Source organism: Triturus cristatus, chromosome 1_2, assembly GCF_964204655.1.
Source record: "Triturus cristatus chromosome 1_2, aTriCri1.1, whole genome shotgun sequence".
In the NCBI taxonomy this organism is placed as follows: Eukaryota; Metazoa; Chordata; class Amphibia; order Caudata; family Salamandridae; genus Triturus; species Triturus cristatus.
Genome location: NC_140580.1, coordinates 331699196 through 331715572, shown reverse-complemented (window position 1 = coordinate 331715572; position 16377 = coordinate 331699196). Strand labels below are relative to the sequence as shown.

Genomic DNA, 16377 nt, shown 5'->3' with positions numbered 1-16377 from the left:
AGGACCAGGAGTCTACTCTTCCTTGTTTGAGGACCAGGAGAAAACAGAGACCTATCGCCCCGTGGTTCTCTCTCACTCTAAAAGAGGAACAACGGAAAGTTAGGGCTCTTGAACGAAAGTGGCGACTCAACTACACAGAGTACGACCAAGATATGTACAAAATCGCCCGTCGTCTATACCACAGGTCGATTAAAACGGCCAAAAGGGAATACTACAAGGAAGCCATCGATAATAGCAAGAACAAACAAAAAGAAATCTTTAATATTGTTAACACTTTCCTCAACCCCATAACTATGCAGAAAGTTATCCCCCCCTCACAGAGTCTCTGCAACACTATTGCAGACTACTTTGAGGGAAAAATCTTATCCTTGACCAAAGATTTCCCACAACCCCACAGTAATGAGGAGAACAAGGTCATTAATTCCGGACTAAAACTCAACACCTTTGCCTCCTTTCAACCGGTAAGCAAAGAAGAAACGCAGACAGAAATCCTTAAACTTACATCCGGATCTCCCTTTGATCCCTGCCCTCCGCTAGTGCTTCATTCACTAATAATGGTTGTTAACCCATTTATCAATAGCATCATAAACTCCTCACTCACCCTAGGTCTGGTCCCTGATGAATGGAAAATCGCAGCAGTCAAACCCCTGCAAAAAAAAGCACTACCGGACCCCGCTACCCTTACAAATCTCCGTCCGATCTCCCTACTCCCAGCCTTCTGTAAACTTACAGAGAAAGCTGTTAACAAACAACTTACTGCCTTTATGGAAAATAATAACATCTGGCATCCCAACCAGGCAGGCTTTAGAGCCCAACACTCCACAGAATCAGCCCTGATCTTTTCCTCCGAAACCCTCCGTGGAGCATTAGATCAGGGAAAGAAAGCAGTCCTGGTTCTATTAGACCTTTCCGCGGCGTTTGATACGGTGTCCCATGCCATTTTATTAGACCGACTAGCCGCGGCAGGAATTGTTGGAACCGCATTAGACTGGATAAAGAGCTTTCTTGTGAATAGAAGACAAGTTGTGGTCTTAGGACAGTACAGATCAGAGGAAAAGTTAGTAGGATCTGGAGTTCCTCAAGGATCCTGCTTAAGTCCCACACTTTTTAACATATACATGGCCCCGCTAATCACTCTTATCTCATCCTTTGGTATTGACACCATTGCATATGCAGATGATACCCAGCTCATCCTAATACTGGAAAATGATTCCCAAGAAGCCGAAAGAAGGCTCCAAAGCTGTCTTACCGCCACTTTCAGATGGATGAACTTGAATCATCTCAAGTGCAACACTGGGAAAACAGAAATCCTTCCCTTTGGTAAGGATAATTTCTTCAATCCCTCAGTATGGTGGCCGGACGATGCCATTGCTCCCCCTAGCACTGCCTCCTCAGTCCGTAACCTAGGGATCAAATTTGACCCCACCCTGAGTTTCAAACAGCAAGCCACAGCCGTAGCAGGGACCTGCTTCGGAATCATCAAAGGACTCAGGAAATTCTTCGACCTAATTCCCCTTCCTGCAAGGAAAACGGTCGCAGTAGCCCTTATCACCTCCCGCATCGACTATTGTAATAGCCTATATGCAGGGACTAACAAAGAAGTCCGCCATAAATTACAAATTGTACAGCATGCGGCTGCCAGATTAGTACTAGGATGGAAAAAGAGGACCTCAGCTACGGCAGCAATGAACCTTTTACACTGGCTGCCCATTAACAAAAGGGTGCTCTTTAAAATTCTACTGATCACCTTTAGGGCTTTCAATGGAAAGGGACCCAACTATATTCTAAAAATGTTTAAACATTATAACCCCATGCGATGCCTTAGGTCTCAAACGGCCAATCTTCTTACCATTCCTAAGTTCAGACTCAAGACTAAAGGAGGAAAATCTCTGGCAGTACTTGGGTCCAAGGCCTGGAACCTTCTTCCCTCCTCCCTCCGTCAAATCCCCACAGAAGCGACTTTCAGAAAGGCCCTCAAGACTTGGATTTTTGCTCTCCCTGAATGGCAGTGCAAAAATCTAGTCTAATTACCTTCCGCTTGTTTCATCATCAGGATCTGATTCTTCTCTATAGCGCAAAGATGCTCCCTGGAGTGCAACCTGCGCTTTATAAAAACCCCATTACATTACATTACATTACATTGTTGAGTAGAAGGGGGAGGGTGTCCAACCTCATCATGTTGCTTACAGTATTTCTGTGCCATTCACTCTGCTGGTTGTGGCAATTTTTATATTTTTGTTTGTGAATGGTTTGCTCAACTTCCAAAATAGAATTAGGAAAGAAAGTTGGTAAACAGATTTTCTTCCTGTTTCAAGTGGATATTTTGAACAGCTATTGATAGAAAATTACTATCAGTCTTTAAAACGTTTATTTCACAATAACCTATATGGATCCTCATCCAAATGAGCTTCTAGCTCACTTATAAACCACCATTGTAGAGAGTACGAGTTTAAGGTTTAGGACATTACTAAAAGACCACTCCGGATGAGGCTTCTAGGTTTTACTTAAAAGAAAACCTTGAAAAGGTCTTAGAACTACTTCCATTTTGTAAGATGTGTACATATGTATGTATGTGTGTGTGTGTATATATGTGTATATATATATATATATATATATATATTGTATGTATATATATATATATATATTGTATGTATATATCTCTCTTTCAAGTTTTTCCCAAATGGGAGAAAAGGCAGCGTAGTAAATTTCACATCATCAGTGTGTAGGTAGTCTCCAGGTGAATGAGTACATTAGGTGAATTTCCATATATCAGGCTACAACCATTATATGAATCGGTTTTCAACTTGGTCCGTCTGCCTCTCCTTTTTATAATCGTTTTTACCCTAATCATTGTACTGTGCCTTTGTACATAATAAAGTGGTTCATGCAGGGATTTTGTAGCTGGGATGCCGTGAGGCTATTGCTGACCCTACAGAGGAAGTTTGTTCCTCATTTGGATCAGAACTGTTAACAGCTCATTTTGACAAATCCATACAGCCATCATTTGTATCATGGCAATTTGGGAATTTCCTTACCTTGGCTGTGACTCTGTTGGCCAAAACCAGCGCTACATCCCTTTTAGTCTCCACCTTTTTTCCTAGATGTATTCTCCGAGCAGGCATGATTGTCCTGTCCATAGGTCTGTCCTACCTGTCCACCCTAAAAATATGCCTGTTGCTGCTAGAAAGCCTCTACTTCTGTACAGTGGATGTTGAAATTGCATGCCTAATATTCCTCTGCTTTTGCATCTTCGTGTCTTAGTATCCAATAGCTCACAGTTTAGCTACAGTATGTGCTAACTACATTCCCCAAAGATTCTACCAAAGTTGGACCACCAATGTACTTGTCTCATCAGACCTCTTTCGCATGAATTGATCAGTTGGTGTATTATTCTTTCCCAGTGTTAGACTGCCTTTCAGGTAGTCTGGCAGTCAGATGCGCCATTGTGTGTACTGTTAGTTTTGGTCCCGTCCAACCACGCATCAAAGAACCAAAAAAACTGCCCTCACACAGGCCCTTTCAAGCTGTCCCGTCTGGCAGCACCACACTGTCCAAAGGCCAGACCCACACTTAATATTAGTGAAGGTCTGGATGTACTTTCCTATCAGTTAGTTGTGAATCATAAGCCCAAAGAACAAAAATACTGTCACCTTTAAAACAAACAAGCTTTTGCAGTGCAATAGGTCTCGCATTACTGAAAGTGTGAGCTATTGGCATTGCATTATTAGATTGGAATCAAAATCAAGTTCTGTTTTATGAAATAGAAAAACATCTTTACTTTTATTAAACTGTTTTTATTATTTTCTTTCTCAAGGCATAGACATTTTGGACATAATTGAACAAATACATGTAATCATTACCTTTGCATTGGTGAACAGTGTGGCACTTGTTACTATAGCATCACAAACATTTTTTTTAAACTGGTAAGTGTCCTCATATTACATTTCCAACTCTCCTTCAGTTTCATTATCGGAGTCTTCCTCTACTTCAATCTCAGGGGGTTCACAAATGTTTCCCCTGTATTTATTCCACGCCCCCCACACCTTAATCCATTTCCCGGGGCAACCCCTATTTACAAATACTGCTTTCTCTGCCACCATAGCCAAATCAAGATCCCTACACCAGACTGCCAATGACGGTGTCTCTTTCACTCCCCACTTTTGTGCGATGTTGCGCTTTGCCACCATTATCCCCACTGTTGCCCACTCCTGTGCAGGGCGGGCGAGGTCATTTGGCTCCCACACATTTAGAATGCATCTTCTAGGCTCGGGCGCCAGTGATATTTCCACTACTTGTGAGATTGTCCTCATCACTTTTACCCAATATTCAGCTATCCTGGGACACTCCCACATGGTATGGAGGAAAGTGCCCTCCTCCCCACAACCTCTCAGGCAATACGGATGTGGTGCCGACCCTATTGTGTGTAGTACACATCTTTTGTAATAAGCTCTATGCAGGATTTTTAATTGTATCAGTTTAAGTCTGGACGGTATCCCCACCTCCCGCGGTGATGCTAGTGCCTCTCGCCATTCATATTCGTCAAAATCGCCCATCTCTCATGTCCATTTTTCCCTGAGCGCCCCGTGAGGGTCCGGGAGGTTATTCACTATCTTTCTATATGTGAAAGAAATTACTTGTTTATACATGCAATCTGTCAAAAGCCTATCCTCCAGGGAGGTGGCTTCAGGGACCTCTGTGCCCGGCGGAATGGCCGCCCGCAGCGCATGTCTAATCTGCAGGTACCTAAAGCGCTCAGAGGGCGCCAGGTCATAATGCGCCCTAAGATGCTCGAACGTGGCTACCCCTCCCTTATGCCACATGTCACCCACTGTAGATATTCCAATTGCATCCCACTTGTCAAAGCCCTTGCAATGTCCCAAGCCGCCCAACCGCTGTGTCACCCACAAAGGGGTGAGCTGTGTTATCCTTCCTGCCCATCCCATTTTAGCCTGCGCTATGTGCCAGATGTCAACCGCCAACCTAGTGGGTCCGAGTAGCATCGGTGTGCGCTTTCTGTTATATAGTACGCACATCATGCCTTCCGCCCCAAACCCACTTCTGTCTGCCTTATAGGCTGGATTTGCCTGTGAAGCGTGTACCCATTGATTAATGACTTTCAAGTGCGCCGCCCAATAATATAGCTGGATGTCCGGAAGCGCAATGCCCCCATCAAACCACCCTTTGTTAAGCTTGCGTTGTGCGATGCGCGCCGGTTTGTTCCCCCACATTAGCCCCGCGACTTGTGCCGCAATGTGCTTGAAATACGCGGGCGGCACCGAGTACGGCGTATTTTCGAGGGCGTACAAAAAGCGAGGCAGCGCCATCATCTTAAAAAGCGCTGCCTTCCCAAGCAGCGTGAGGGGGAGAGTCCCCCAATGGGTGACATCTCTTTTTAGGCGGTCATGGGGGGCATAAGATTTTGCTTAAAAAATTCCTCGGGATTCGGAGTGATGTAGATTCCCAAATATCGGAATCCCACTACTGAGATTTGCAATGGGCAATCCTCCGGGAGCTGTGGCGGCGGGCCTCGGATTATGAAAAGTATTGACTTGGACCAGTTGATAGTGTAGCCCGATGCGCGGCCAAATTGGTCACACAAATTGAGAAGCACCATGATGGAGCGCCTCGGGGAGGCCAGGTAAAGCAGAACGTCATCCGCATATAGCGAAATGTGATCTTCCCAGTCTGCCGTCCATCGCAGTCCACGTATTTGAGGCTCCCACCTGATCCATGCCGCCAGTGGCTCCAACACCAGTGCAAACAGCAACGGTGACAGCGGACAGCCCTGCCTCGTGCCCCGGGACAGTGGGAAGTCCTCGGAGATGTGTCCATTAGCCGTTACATGGGCCATCGGCTTTGTATAGAGTAGGCCTACCCACGCACAAAACCGTGGGCCAAACCCTAAGTTTGTCAAAACCGCAAATAGGAAGGGCCACTCCACCATATCGAACACCATACGGGCGTCCAATGACAGGACCACTGCCGGTTCCCGAAGGCAAGTTACACGGGCCATCACTCCATGTAGTCGCCTCAGATTTAGCGCCGTGTTCCTATTAGGCATAAAACCCGATTGATCCGGGTGAGCCAGGGTCGTGAGATGCGGAGTAAGCCGCAAAGCCGGGACCTTCGCTAATATTTTAGCCTCCGCATTAATTAAGGAAATGGGGCGGTATGATGTACAGTCTTCTGGGGGCTTCCCCGGCTTGGGGATCGCCACTATTGTGGCCACACGTTGATCCCGCGGGAGTTCTCCCTTTATGAAACTATCCTGGTACATATTTAGTAGGTGCGGGGCCACCGTCCCTGCCAACTTTTTATGGAGCTCTAAGGGGATTCCATTAGGTCCCAGCGCTTTTCCCGTCTGTAAGGAGCCAATTGCTACCTGTAGCTCCTCTGTTGTCAAATCCGCCTCCAACGCAAGGGCTGTCTCTGGGGCGAGCTTGGGCATCTCTATATCCTTGATATACGTCAATGCCTCTTCCATTGTCATCTTTGACTTTGTCGTGTACACCTGCTGAAAGTGTTGCGCCAGCCTGTGTACTATGGCTCGTGGGTCGGTGGTCAGTACATTGTCTGTCATTTTGAGCTGTGCTATCCATTTTCTATCCCTTTCCCTCTTATCGAGCCACGCCAACAGTTTCCCTGCTTTATCTCCGGTCTCATATATTGTGTCTTGTTCCCGCCAGCCCACGTTCAGCCTCCTCCCTCAGGTGTTCCCTATATAAGTGTTGTTGTAGACGTAGGGCGTGGGCCGTATCAGGAGTCTGGTCCCGCGAATGTTGTGTATCTGCCTTTTGTAGCTCAGATTCTAGGGCAGTGAGTTCTCTACGCTGTTCTTTCTTATAGCCCGAGATATCCGAGATAGCTTGCCCCCGGAGCACTGTTTTATAGGCCTCCCAGAGGGTGGACGGGGACTGGACCGTCCCGACATTATCCTCGAAATATTGCTTCGTAGCTTTGCGTATGGATTTCATAATCTTGGGAACTCTTAAGTAACCCGGAAATATGGGGAATATTCGCCGCCTTTTCCCTTGGTGATACTTGTATGTTAAGACCACAGGCGAGTGATCTGATATGCCTCTGGGCCGGATGTCCACTGAGTCTACCTGTTTGAGACTCTCAGAGGAGGCCATAAACTGGTCAATTCGTGATAAGCTATTATGCACCGCAGAGTGGAAAGTGTACTGACGCGCCGTGGGATGTCGATGTCGCCGGGTGTCCACTAGCCCCATTGCCTCCAGAAATCCGCCGAGTCGGGACCCCCCCATCACCCGCTCCCTCACAGGGTGCCGATCCCTATCCCCGTCCACCACGTCATTAAAGTCCCTCCCAATCAGTAGCCCCCCCTCCGGGAGATCAAGAAGGAATTCACTCAGGGCTGGAAGCGCCACTGCCTGCAGCGCCGGGGGAATATACACCGACACTATATTGATAGAGTGCCCCTCCCATTGACCCATCAGCAAAGCGGCCACTCGTGTCTGTCTTTATTTTATGTTTTATAAGTGGCGATTGTTTACGGACCAATATACCTACCCCTCTAGATCTCGGAGTGTGCCACCATCCGGAACCCGCATCTATCTAACGCTTGATATGCACTCCCAGTGAGATGCGTTTCTTGCAGTAGGACCACATCTGGGGTGCTTCGCTTAAAACGTCTTTACTTTTAAACAGGGCCTGCATTCCAATCTATGCCTGAGGCTTCAATGACTTCTTCTGCGAAAACAAAACTGGTATATTTTTTAAAGTTGCTTTTGCTAAGGTTTCTGACAGGCCTAAAGTCTGTAGCTTGTATAGTTCCTTGGAATAAGGGTAGAGGTGATCACCAATACTGCAGGGATTAATGAAAAGACAAGCATTGAAAATAGGATGTTGCTAAGAGAACCATAACATTTTCATTATGTGATTGTGGCTAGATAAAATCTTTAGTGTTGCTTGAAGTGTCAATGTGAGTATTTAATGAAAATGTGGCCATTTTTGCTGTTAACTCCATTTTCTTTTCACTAGACTGCCATCAAGAAGAATAATCCCAGGAAGTACCTTCGCAGTGTAGGGGATGGAGAAATTGTGGAGTTTGATGTGGTGGAAGGAGAAAAGGTGCATATCTTTTTGCAAGTTTGTGGGGTTTTGTAACTTCATTATTAAACTGTTAATTTTAATATTAATGAAACAACCTTTTGTAGGGTGCAGAGGCAGCTAATGTCACAGGTCCTGGTGGCGTTCCAGTTCAAGGTAGCAAATATGCAGCAGACCGTAACCATTACAGACGCTATCCCCGTCGAAGGGGTCCTCCTCGTAATTACCAGCAAAATTACCAGAACAGTGAGAGTGGAGAAAAAAGTGAAGGAACTGAGAGCGCGCCTGAAGAAGGCAGTCTTCAACAGCCACGCCCATTTCGCAGGCGTCGCTATCCACCTTACTACATGCGAAGGCCTTATGGACGTCGACCACAATATGCCCATCATCCTTTACAGGGGGAGGTAGTAGAGGTATGTTTTGAGGTCTGACCTACAGACCGCTTTGGCTTTATGTTGCCTAAAGATCTATTGTGAGCAGTGCCAATACTCCTGGCGGGCTTTGGATCAGCTCAGTGCATGTCATTGGCTGGCTTTCTTAACAGTCCCATTAGCATGCTTATTATTTCATGTCTTTTCTTCTTATTTTTGTGTTGGCTTGGCCCAGCCCTGAACCAAAGCTTCTTAAATATCCTTTTGATTGGATGATTTGCATCTTTCTGCTTACATTCAGGCAACTGCTTTTCTTCCCGTTAGATTTTGACACTTCATTGTAGTGCATGGGTTTTCTTGCTCTCTCTCTAGTGTACTGCTTCCCACTTTGCTAACCATGGCCTTTGCTGGGCTTTCCCAGTTTGCCTCACCCCTCCAACGCCACCCATCACAGCTTGTCCATTGCCCCCAATATTTCCCATCCAACTCAGCTTTTATTTTCTAACAAACTACATTGCTCCCCTGCCCCTTTTCGTCATCATGATGGACTGTCGTAGCATATTGACGCATGCATGATGACCCATGCACACATATACATTATGGCACTTTTGTTGTCTGATTCTGTTCAACTGGCAATAACCATTTTTTTAACCCATTTTGAAAATTTTTGGGCAAAGCTTATAGGTTTGCATTGTTAAAGCCAAAGGCAATTAAATATCCTATGATTAAAAAAGGGGGGTTCTAACATGTTAATTTGTATGTATTTTCACCTGACTGAATTCTGAATGTCTTTTAGAAATGTTTTTTATTCTAAAACTATTCATGAATTCGCTATATATTTTTGACTCTTCCACCAAGGGTAACTGTGCTTCGCCAGCATGGAATCACATGCTTTCATTATTTTCCTTCTTTAAACTTGGAACCGCAAGTTGTAAATTTTAAATAGTAGTGATGACCCTCGCCTACCTAGAACTACTGAAGTGTAAGAATTGTGAGCTGCACTCGTCCCAGAGGCTTCCACCATTTGGCAGAACAACTATGAGAGATTCTGTTTATAAAATGGAGGACATAACATATAAGACATTTGGAATATATATCCTGGTTCTGGACGCGTGACACATCAGGCATTTTTCACATGGTAAGTGCACACATGTGTGGGTTTTGGCCTCACTCTTAAGAAAAACAAACTCCGATATTTCAATCAGTCTGAAATTAACAATTCACAACTGAAATTCTTCATGTTGTAAAGATGATATGGATTATTTGGAACTGGCATTTGGATATGTCAAACTTATTGGTGACAACATATTGGGACAACTTTCCGTCCCTAACCACTTGCACAGCCAATTGCGTTTGCAAAGTTTTTTCACCATTATCTTGTTTTCAGACTTTTACATGTCATTTTTCACTCCATATCCACATTTTCGCTTGCGACAATTGACATCCGCATGCAAGGAAATGCCATTTCCCAAATTTCTAATGTTCTTTCTGGGCCATCCGAGCCTCTCTTCAAAAACAGGACTGAAGCCAAATTCATCAATAGCAGTTTATTGAAGTCCAATGCATTTCGGGCCTCTTGGGCCCTTTGTCAGGGAAAACGGTAAATCACAATTAAACATACTTTAGTGTTCCATCCACCAATATACGCACTAAAATCACATGTGTAAACAGAGCTTATGTTTGAAAATACCCCATGTTTAAAAAAGCACCTCTTTTCTTAATCTCACCAACTCATTCCTTTTCAATGCATTGTTTACATTACTAAACAGAATCACCCCCTAGTGTCTCTGCCAAACAGCTCACTCTAATGTTAACACCTGAATCTTCCTTTCATTCGGTAAATAATTACTATACTCTAACCCCGACTGCTTCAACCCTCAATGTTCTCCTCTCTTATTTCCCCATCATTTAAACAAAACCCTCTGTTTTCACCCATCCCTTTCCACATCTTGCTTCCTGCTACCCATCCAAAAACCCCGACCGACATCCATCCATCCCACCTTCTAAATCAAACTTCCATTCCCTTTCCCCTTATCTCAGTGTCTCCCATAATCTCCTCTGCCTTTCACACCCTCATCTCGTACCTTCTAACTGGCAAACGTCCTCCTCACGCCATCCCAGGAAAAATCTTTCCTTGCCCTTTCGACCTCCTGGCTTTTAAATTCGACTTTTGCCCCTCCTCTCAAATAGCCCACCGCCTAATATCCGCGTAATGCTCACCTGTGTCACTTTCAAACTCCCAAACTACCCTGAGACACTACAACACCCATAATGCTTTCCTTTAGTCGCCATTGAGCACGCAACGTGAAAATTTGAAGTTAAAACTTTTTGGGGATAAACTCGTTATAAGTAAATAGAAAGGTGTGCAACCCGCACAAATATGAAACTTATTGGTGAGGCATTTTGTGAAATAAATATTTTAAATAATTGTATTAGAAAGCACAGGAAGAGGTGTATCCTGAAAGAAATGTTAATGCTGTTATAGAATTGTATATGATTTGAGCAAAGTCTCATATCTGGGACAAAGATTTCCAGACTTTAAAGACCCCAGTAGAGCGCGACTGATGTTCGTGGCATGTTTAGCTGTAGGTACTCCTGCCATCTAGTGTTGGGCTCAGACGAGTGCAGCCTGTTTTTGTTCGAAGAAGTAATTTCTGTACACAAGATGTGGTGACTCCACCTATTGTAGGCAATGCACATCGGCTACATAATTAGATTGGTTTTCTCCGCTGTCATGTTCAGACGTGTTTATTGGAGCTTAGGTTTGAAGCCACGTGGTGTTCTCCCCCCAGCTTTCGGCACCGTCCCTTGTCAGTCTGGTCAGTCCCACTTTTCCGTTGGTCTACCTTTCCAGGGTTTACTTTGATGCTGTCTTTTCAGGGTCGACGAATTCTCGCTAGCGGGGCTCTGTCACTTTGACTTCAACATTTTCAATAGTCGAGAATGTCTACGTGATGGAAAGCACTTCCTTTTGGTTCTGCCCATCTTTCCATGCCAAGTATCTAAGGACAGACTTGCATGAAGTTTGTAACCTGTACCTATTCTCTGACCACCAAGAGAATTCCCGTGTGTGTGTATCAGGAAAACTCGTAGGGACCAAAGTGCATGTCACATTGCCTCGGCTTCAGTGATGCAGTGAGTATACTCTGGGCATCTTTGGCGAAGGCGAGGAGGATGCTCTACAGCAGCCAGACACATCTGCTGCTGAAATCGAGGAGGCATTCTCTTCGGAGTAGGCACAGTCCGATGTCTAAGCAGAGGGGCCCACACCAGCCAAATGCCCGTTGCCAAGGAGCACAGTGAATACCACTCTCCTTCTGAGGCACCAGCCTTGAGCTCCCGGGCCACTTCAGATGGCTTCGGGGCGCCACTGCCTCATGGCCATGGCCGGCACCAAACTACCCAGCCGGCCCCATGCCCTCACAACCCTTGGTGCCAAAGTCCACCTCAAAGCTTCACCCCTTGACGTTGACCACCCTTTCGGTGCCAGATCTGAAGATGCTCAATCAGCCAAATCTGAGTTGAAAGCTTCTGAGCCGAAATCTACTTTGGGTTATTCTGAACGCTGACCCTCCCAGCTAACTTCGTAGGAGTTCGATCTGCCCGTCCTATAGCGGTTCCAACAATATCTAGACACCGGCCAGCAGGACATGTGCTGGATCCTGGCTAAGCCTGTTCACCCAAGGATCCCCACAAGAGGAGACCGACTTTCGAGGGGGCCCTTCACCCTCTGTCAGGTCCGACACTCAAAAACCCTCGTCATCATGACAGAAGCACCTCTCCAATGCTGCCTGGCCTTTCCAGACCTGCTCCTCCCCCTCCTCACATCCTCCTCTGTCTCCTCACCTCCTTCTCAGTACCTTCCTATTCCTATCTCCCCCTTGCTGCTTGTAGACCCACATTCACCACTGGATCTCCATATTCTGGGCATGGGAAAAGTCCAGGTTCTCTCTATGATTTACCTTATGATCCCCAGGCTTCTGACCCTTGGGAAGACTGTCAGTCGATCCTCCAGCAGACACAAACCGGATGTGTACCTGCCAAACCCTCTCCCACTGACAATACCACCTCCTACCATGAGTTCCTACACAGGGCACTTGCTTTCCATAAAGTTGAGTTTTATGTTCAGCCTGAAGAAGATTTTTCCTGATGGAAACCCTGTCCTCTACACACAAGCCCCTACAGTATCTGCCCATGTTGAAGGGCATGCTTAAACCTTTTGAGGGCATTTTCCAGGAACCTGTGAAAGCCAGAGTCATTACGCCCCGGGTTGACAAATAACGTAAGGCTCCTACCTCCGACCCCCCGCCTACCCTCCCCCAAACCACTCATCAGAGAGCAGTTCACTAGTGGTCCATACTGCCAGGAAGAGAGCGAATTCCGAGGGCACAGGGGATGTGCCCCCTTCAGATCAGGACAGCAAGAAAATAGATTCTGCTGGCAAGAGTGTTGCAGCGCAATCTGCCACTAAGTGGCAATTCACCAACTCCATGGGCTTGCTCTCCCGGTTTGATTGCGTCCACTGGGACCGGATGGAGGATCTTATCCCACATCAGTACCACAAGTGGGGTTATGAGTTTGGTATCAGAGGGGATGAATATCTCCAATAACATCCGGTGCGCTCTGGATGCCGCAAACACGGTTGCTCACTGCATTAATTCCAGTCTCCTTCTCCACCCCCATGCATGGCTACATGTGTATGGTTTTAAACCGGAGGTACAGTAACACCTTCTGTTGTTCCCTTCGATGGCAAGCGTCTTTTTTCTTTTCGGCCCTCAGGTAGACAAGATGATCAAGAAGGACACTGATACAGCTAAATCCCTGAGTGTCCTAGAGAATCTCACTACCTGCGGCTCTTTCCGCTGCTCACAGTACCACGGCGCAGCCAAAACAGTTGCCACGCCAAGACTTCCACCACCTACACCAGACAGCATCAGCAGACTCCTTCACAGGGTGTATTACAGGTGAGGGTATGTAGGGGCAAATGAGCCACTGCCCCAAAACCGTAACACTCGCCTCCTTTACCCTGATTATCCAACACCTGTCAAGGGCAGGTTGCAGGTTTTTCTGCCCCACTGGGAGGCAAGTTCCCTTGACCGGTGGGTTCTAGACATCATTCCGGGAGGGGTATGGTTTAGAACACACACACATGAACACCCCCCCCCCCCCCCCACCCACCCATGCTCAAAGTGGAGTTGCACGCACTACTTGCCAAAGTAGCCATAGAACTGGTGCCGCCCCTGCATTGCCACACTGCACTTACTTCCAGTAGTTTTTCATTCTTAAGAAAGAAAAGATGGCTCTCTCTGGCCCATACTCTACTTCCAGCCCCTTCCCAAGTACATTCTGCCATATGGTCACAGTTCAGGATGTCATCCCTCTGTTGTGGCAAGGAGACTTTATGACCGCCCTTGACTTAAAGGACAACTACTTCCATATTCTCATCCACCCTGCCCATCGAATGTTCCTGCGGTTTGTAATGAGTGGGCTATATTGTCCGTTCAAGACTATGCTTTCGTGGTAGCAGCCCCCTGGGTCTTCACCAAGTGTCTAGCTGTGGTAGCTGTTCAACCTCAAGTGGTGTGGCATCCACTCCTCCCTTACTTCAATGACCAGCTAATCAAGAGCACCATGCAGCAGCAATTGCTAGTGCACACACACACACACACACAAAGCTATCAACCTTCACTAGTTAGGCTTCATGTTAAATATAGCCAAATCTCACGTTCAGCCCCTCCCAGTAGAACCCTTCCTCTGGGCTACTCTAGACTAAATCAATGCGTTTTGTAGGCACAATAGCATCCTGCATTGCAATAGTTCTTTTGCAAGGTTCACCATGCGTGCCTTACTCCAGTGCCTAGTGGCACAGTGGTCTGAGGCTGAGGGTCTATGTATCTAGTGTTAATTTGAGGCCATACATATCGCTCTCTGTAATGGTAGGACGCCAACCACCTGTTGCAGGGACGGCCCTTTCTACGCCCAGTTTTGCAGGAGACCATCACCAAAGACTCCTCGCTCACCAGATGGGGAGTGCCTCTACAGGATCACACAATCCAGGGCTTGTGGTGCCCGCGCAGAAGGGCCTTCTCATCAACCACCTTGAACTGTTGGCTTTTCAGCTTGCTCTTTGAGCATTCGTTCCACTCATTCACAACAAAGTCGTTTTAGTCCAAATGGACAAAACCATAGCTATATTTTATGTGCAATGCAAATGCGGGTGGATGCACTTGCACCAGCTGTCTGCGCTAGCCCAGAGCATTTGGAGATGAGCAATACTTCACAGGGTGCAGTTGTTCATACAGTATATTCTGTGTCTGGACAACATCTAGGCCGACCTGCTCAGTAGCATGCATCAAGTCCTCGATTGGGAACTCCACCCCCAAACCCTACTCATTTACTTCCGGCAGTGGGGGTTTTCTCACATAGATCTGTTTGCCACAGCTGAAAACGCAAAATGCCCAAACTTTGCCGCCAGGTTACCACGTCTGCGGTCCATGGGCAATGCACTATGGGTAAACTTGTCGGGTATTTTTGCTTGTACTTTTCCACCTCACCCCCTCCTACCATTCGTCGTTTGCAAGCTGTGGCTGATATTCCTTACCCTCGTCCTTGAAGCCCCAGCCTGGGTTCTCCCAGCCTTGGTGCTACACTGTGCTGGAACGTGCTCTAGTTCCTCTTGAGAAACTCCCCAATCAACCGGACCTTCTCACACAAAGCCACTGAACGGCACACCAGTCCTAAGCAGCTCAATCTTGTGATCTGGCTCCTGAGGTCTTAGCGTTTGGTTATCTTCATCTGTCGAAGTATGTCCATTCTTTGCGAAGCATGCAGGCCTACTACCAGAACCTGCTATGCAGCGAAATGGAAACGTTTTGTGCACTATTGCCTTCCAAAACATGTTGGTCTGCTCACACCGCCTGTATGAAGATTTTGTCTTTACCTCCTTCACAAGTCGGGCCTTTCATGCAACTCCATTTGGTTACATCTGGCTGCTGTGGTTGCTTACCTACAAAATAGACCCTTCGCTCTTCAGAGTACCAGTAATTAAGGCCTTCATGGAAGGGCTTAAGCGGGTTATTCCCTCCGGTGTGGAATCTAAACATTGTCCTGACTAGGTTCCTGGGGCCTGCCATTGAGCCCCTTTACTCTTGCCCTCTTCAATTTATTCATGGAAGGTTGCCACCCTTGTAGCCATCACTTCCCTCGAACGAGCCTGTGAGATGCATGCTTTAACCTTAGAGGAACCCTTCTTCTAGGTTCATTGAGATGGGAAGGGGAGGGGGGCAGGGGACCTTCAAAACAGACCCCAAATACCTCCTTAAGATGTCTTCCAGTTTTCACCTAAAACAAACAATTGAGCTGCCAGTTTTCTTTCCACATCCAGCATCTGTAGTGCAACGTGTCTTGCATACCCTTGATGTCAAAAGGATGTTGACGTGTTATCTATATAGAACAAAACAGTTTCCTACTCCAAACCGCACAAGGGTCATACTATTTCCAAAGCACAGATTGCTCGATGGCTTGTCAGGTGTATTCGGACTTGTTATGCTAAAGCTAAAAGGTCTTGATCCGTCCCTTCCAGATCCCATTCCACTCGCATAAAAAGGCTTCTAGAGCTTCACGAGGTGATATCTGTAAAGCAGCTACTTGGTCCACACCTCAATACTTTTACTAAAGATTACTGTGTGGATGTCCTGGCTAGAGAGCAACCTAGAGTTGGTAAGGCTGTTTTACGCACACTGTTTCAGTATTCTACACCAATCTCAGGGTAAGGCTACCGCTTTTTGGGAAGGACGACTGTGCAGTCTATCCCCAGCATGTTTATCTACAGCTACAAATAGGATCGGGAAATGTTACTTACCTTGTAACATCTGCTTGTGGCATGTAGTGCTGTAGATTTACATGTGCCCACCCTACACCCTGGTCGCCTGGA

General features: G+C 46.5%; 1 protein-coding gene across 1 annotated transcript in view; it reads left to right on the top strand.

Moving 5' to 3' along the window:
* The window catches only part of YBX1 (Y-box binding protein 1), a 116979-nt gene that overhangs the window by 63780 nt on the left and 36822 nt on the right, over nucleotides 1-16377 (top strand). Inside the window, exons 4-5 of the mRNA XM_085603928.1 lie at nucleotides 8005-8094; nucleotides 8181-8486. Coding sequence (XP_085460054.1) covers nucleotides 8005-8094; nucleotides 8181-8486 — 396 coding nt within the window. The remainder of the gene's footprint in view (nucleotides 1-8004; nucleotides 8095-8180; nucleotides 8487-16377) is intronic.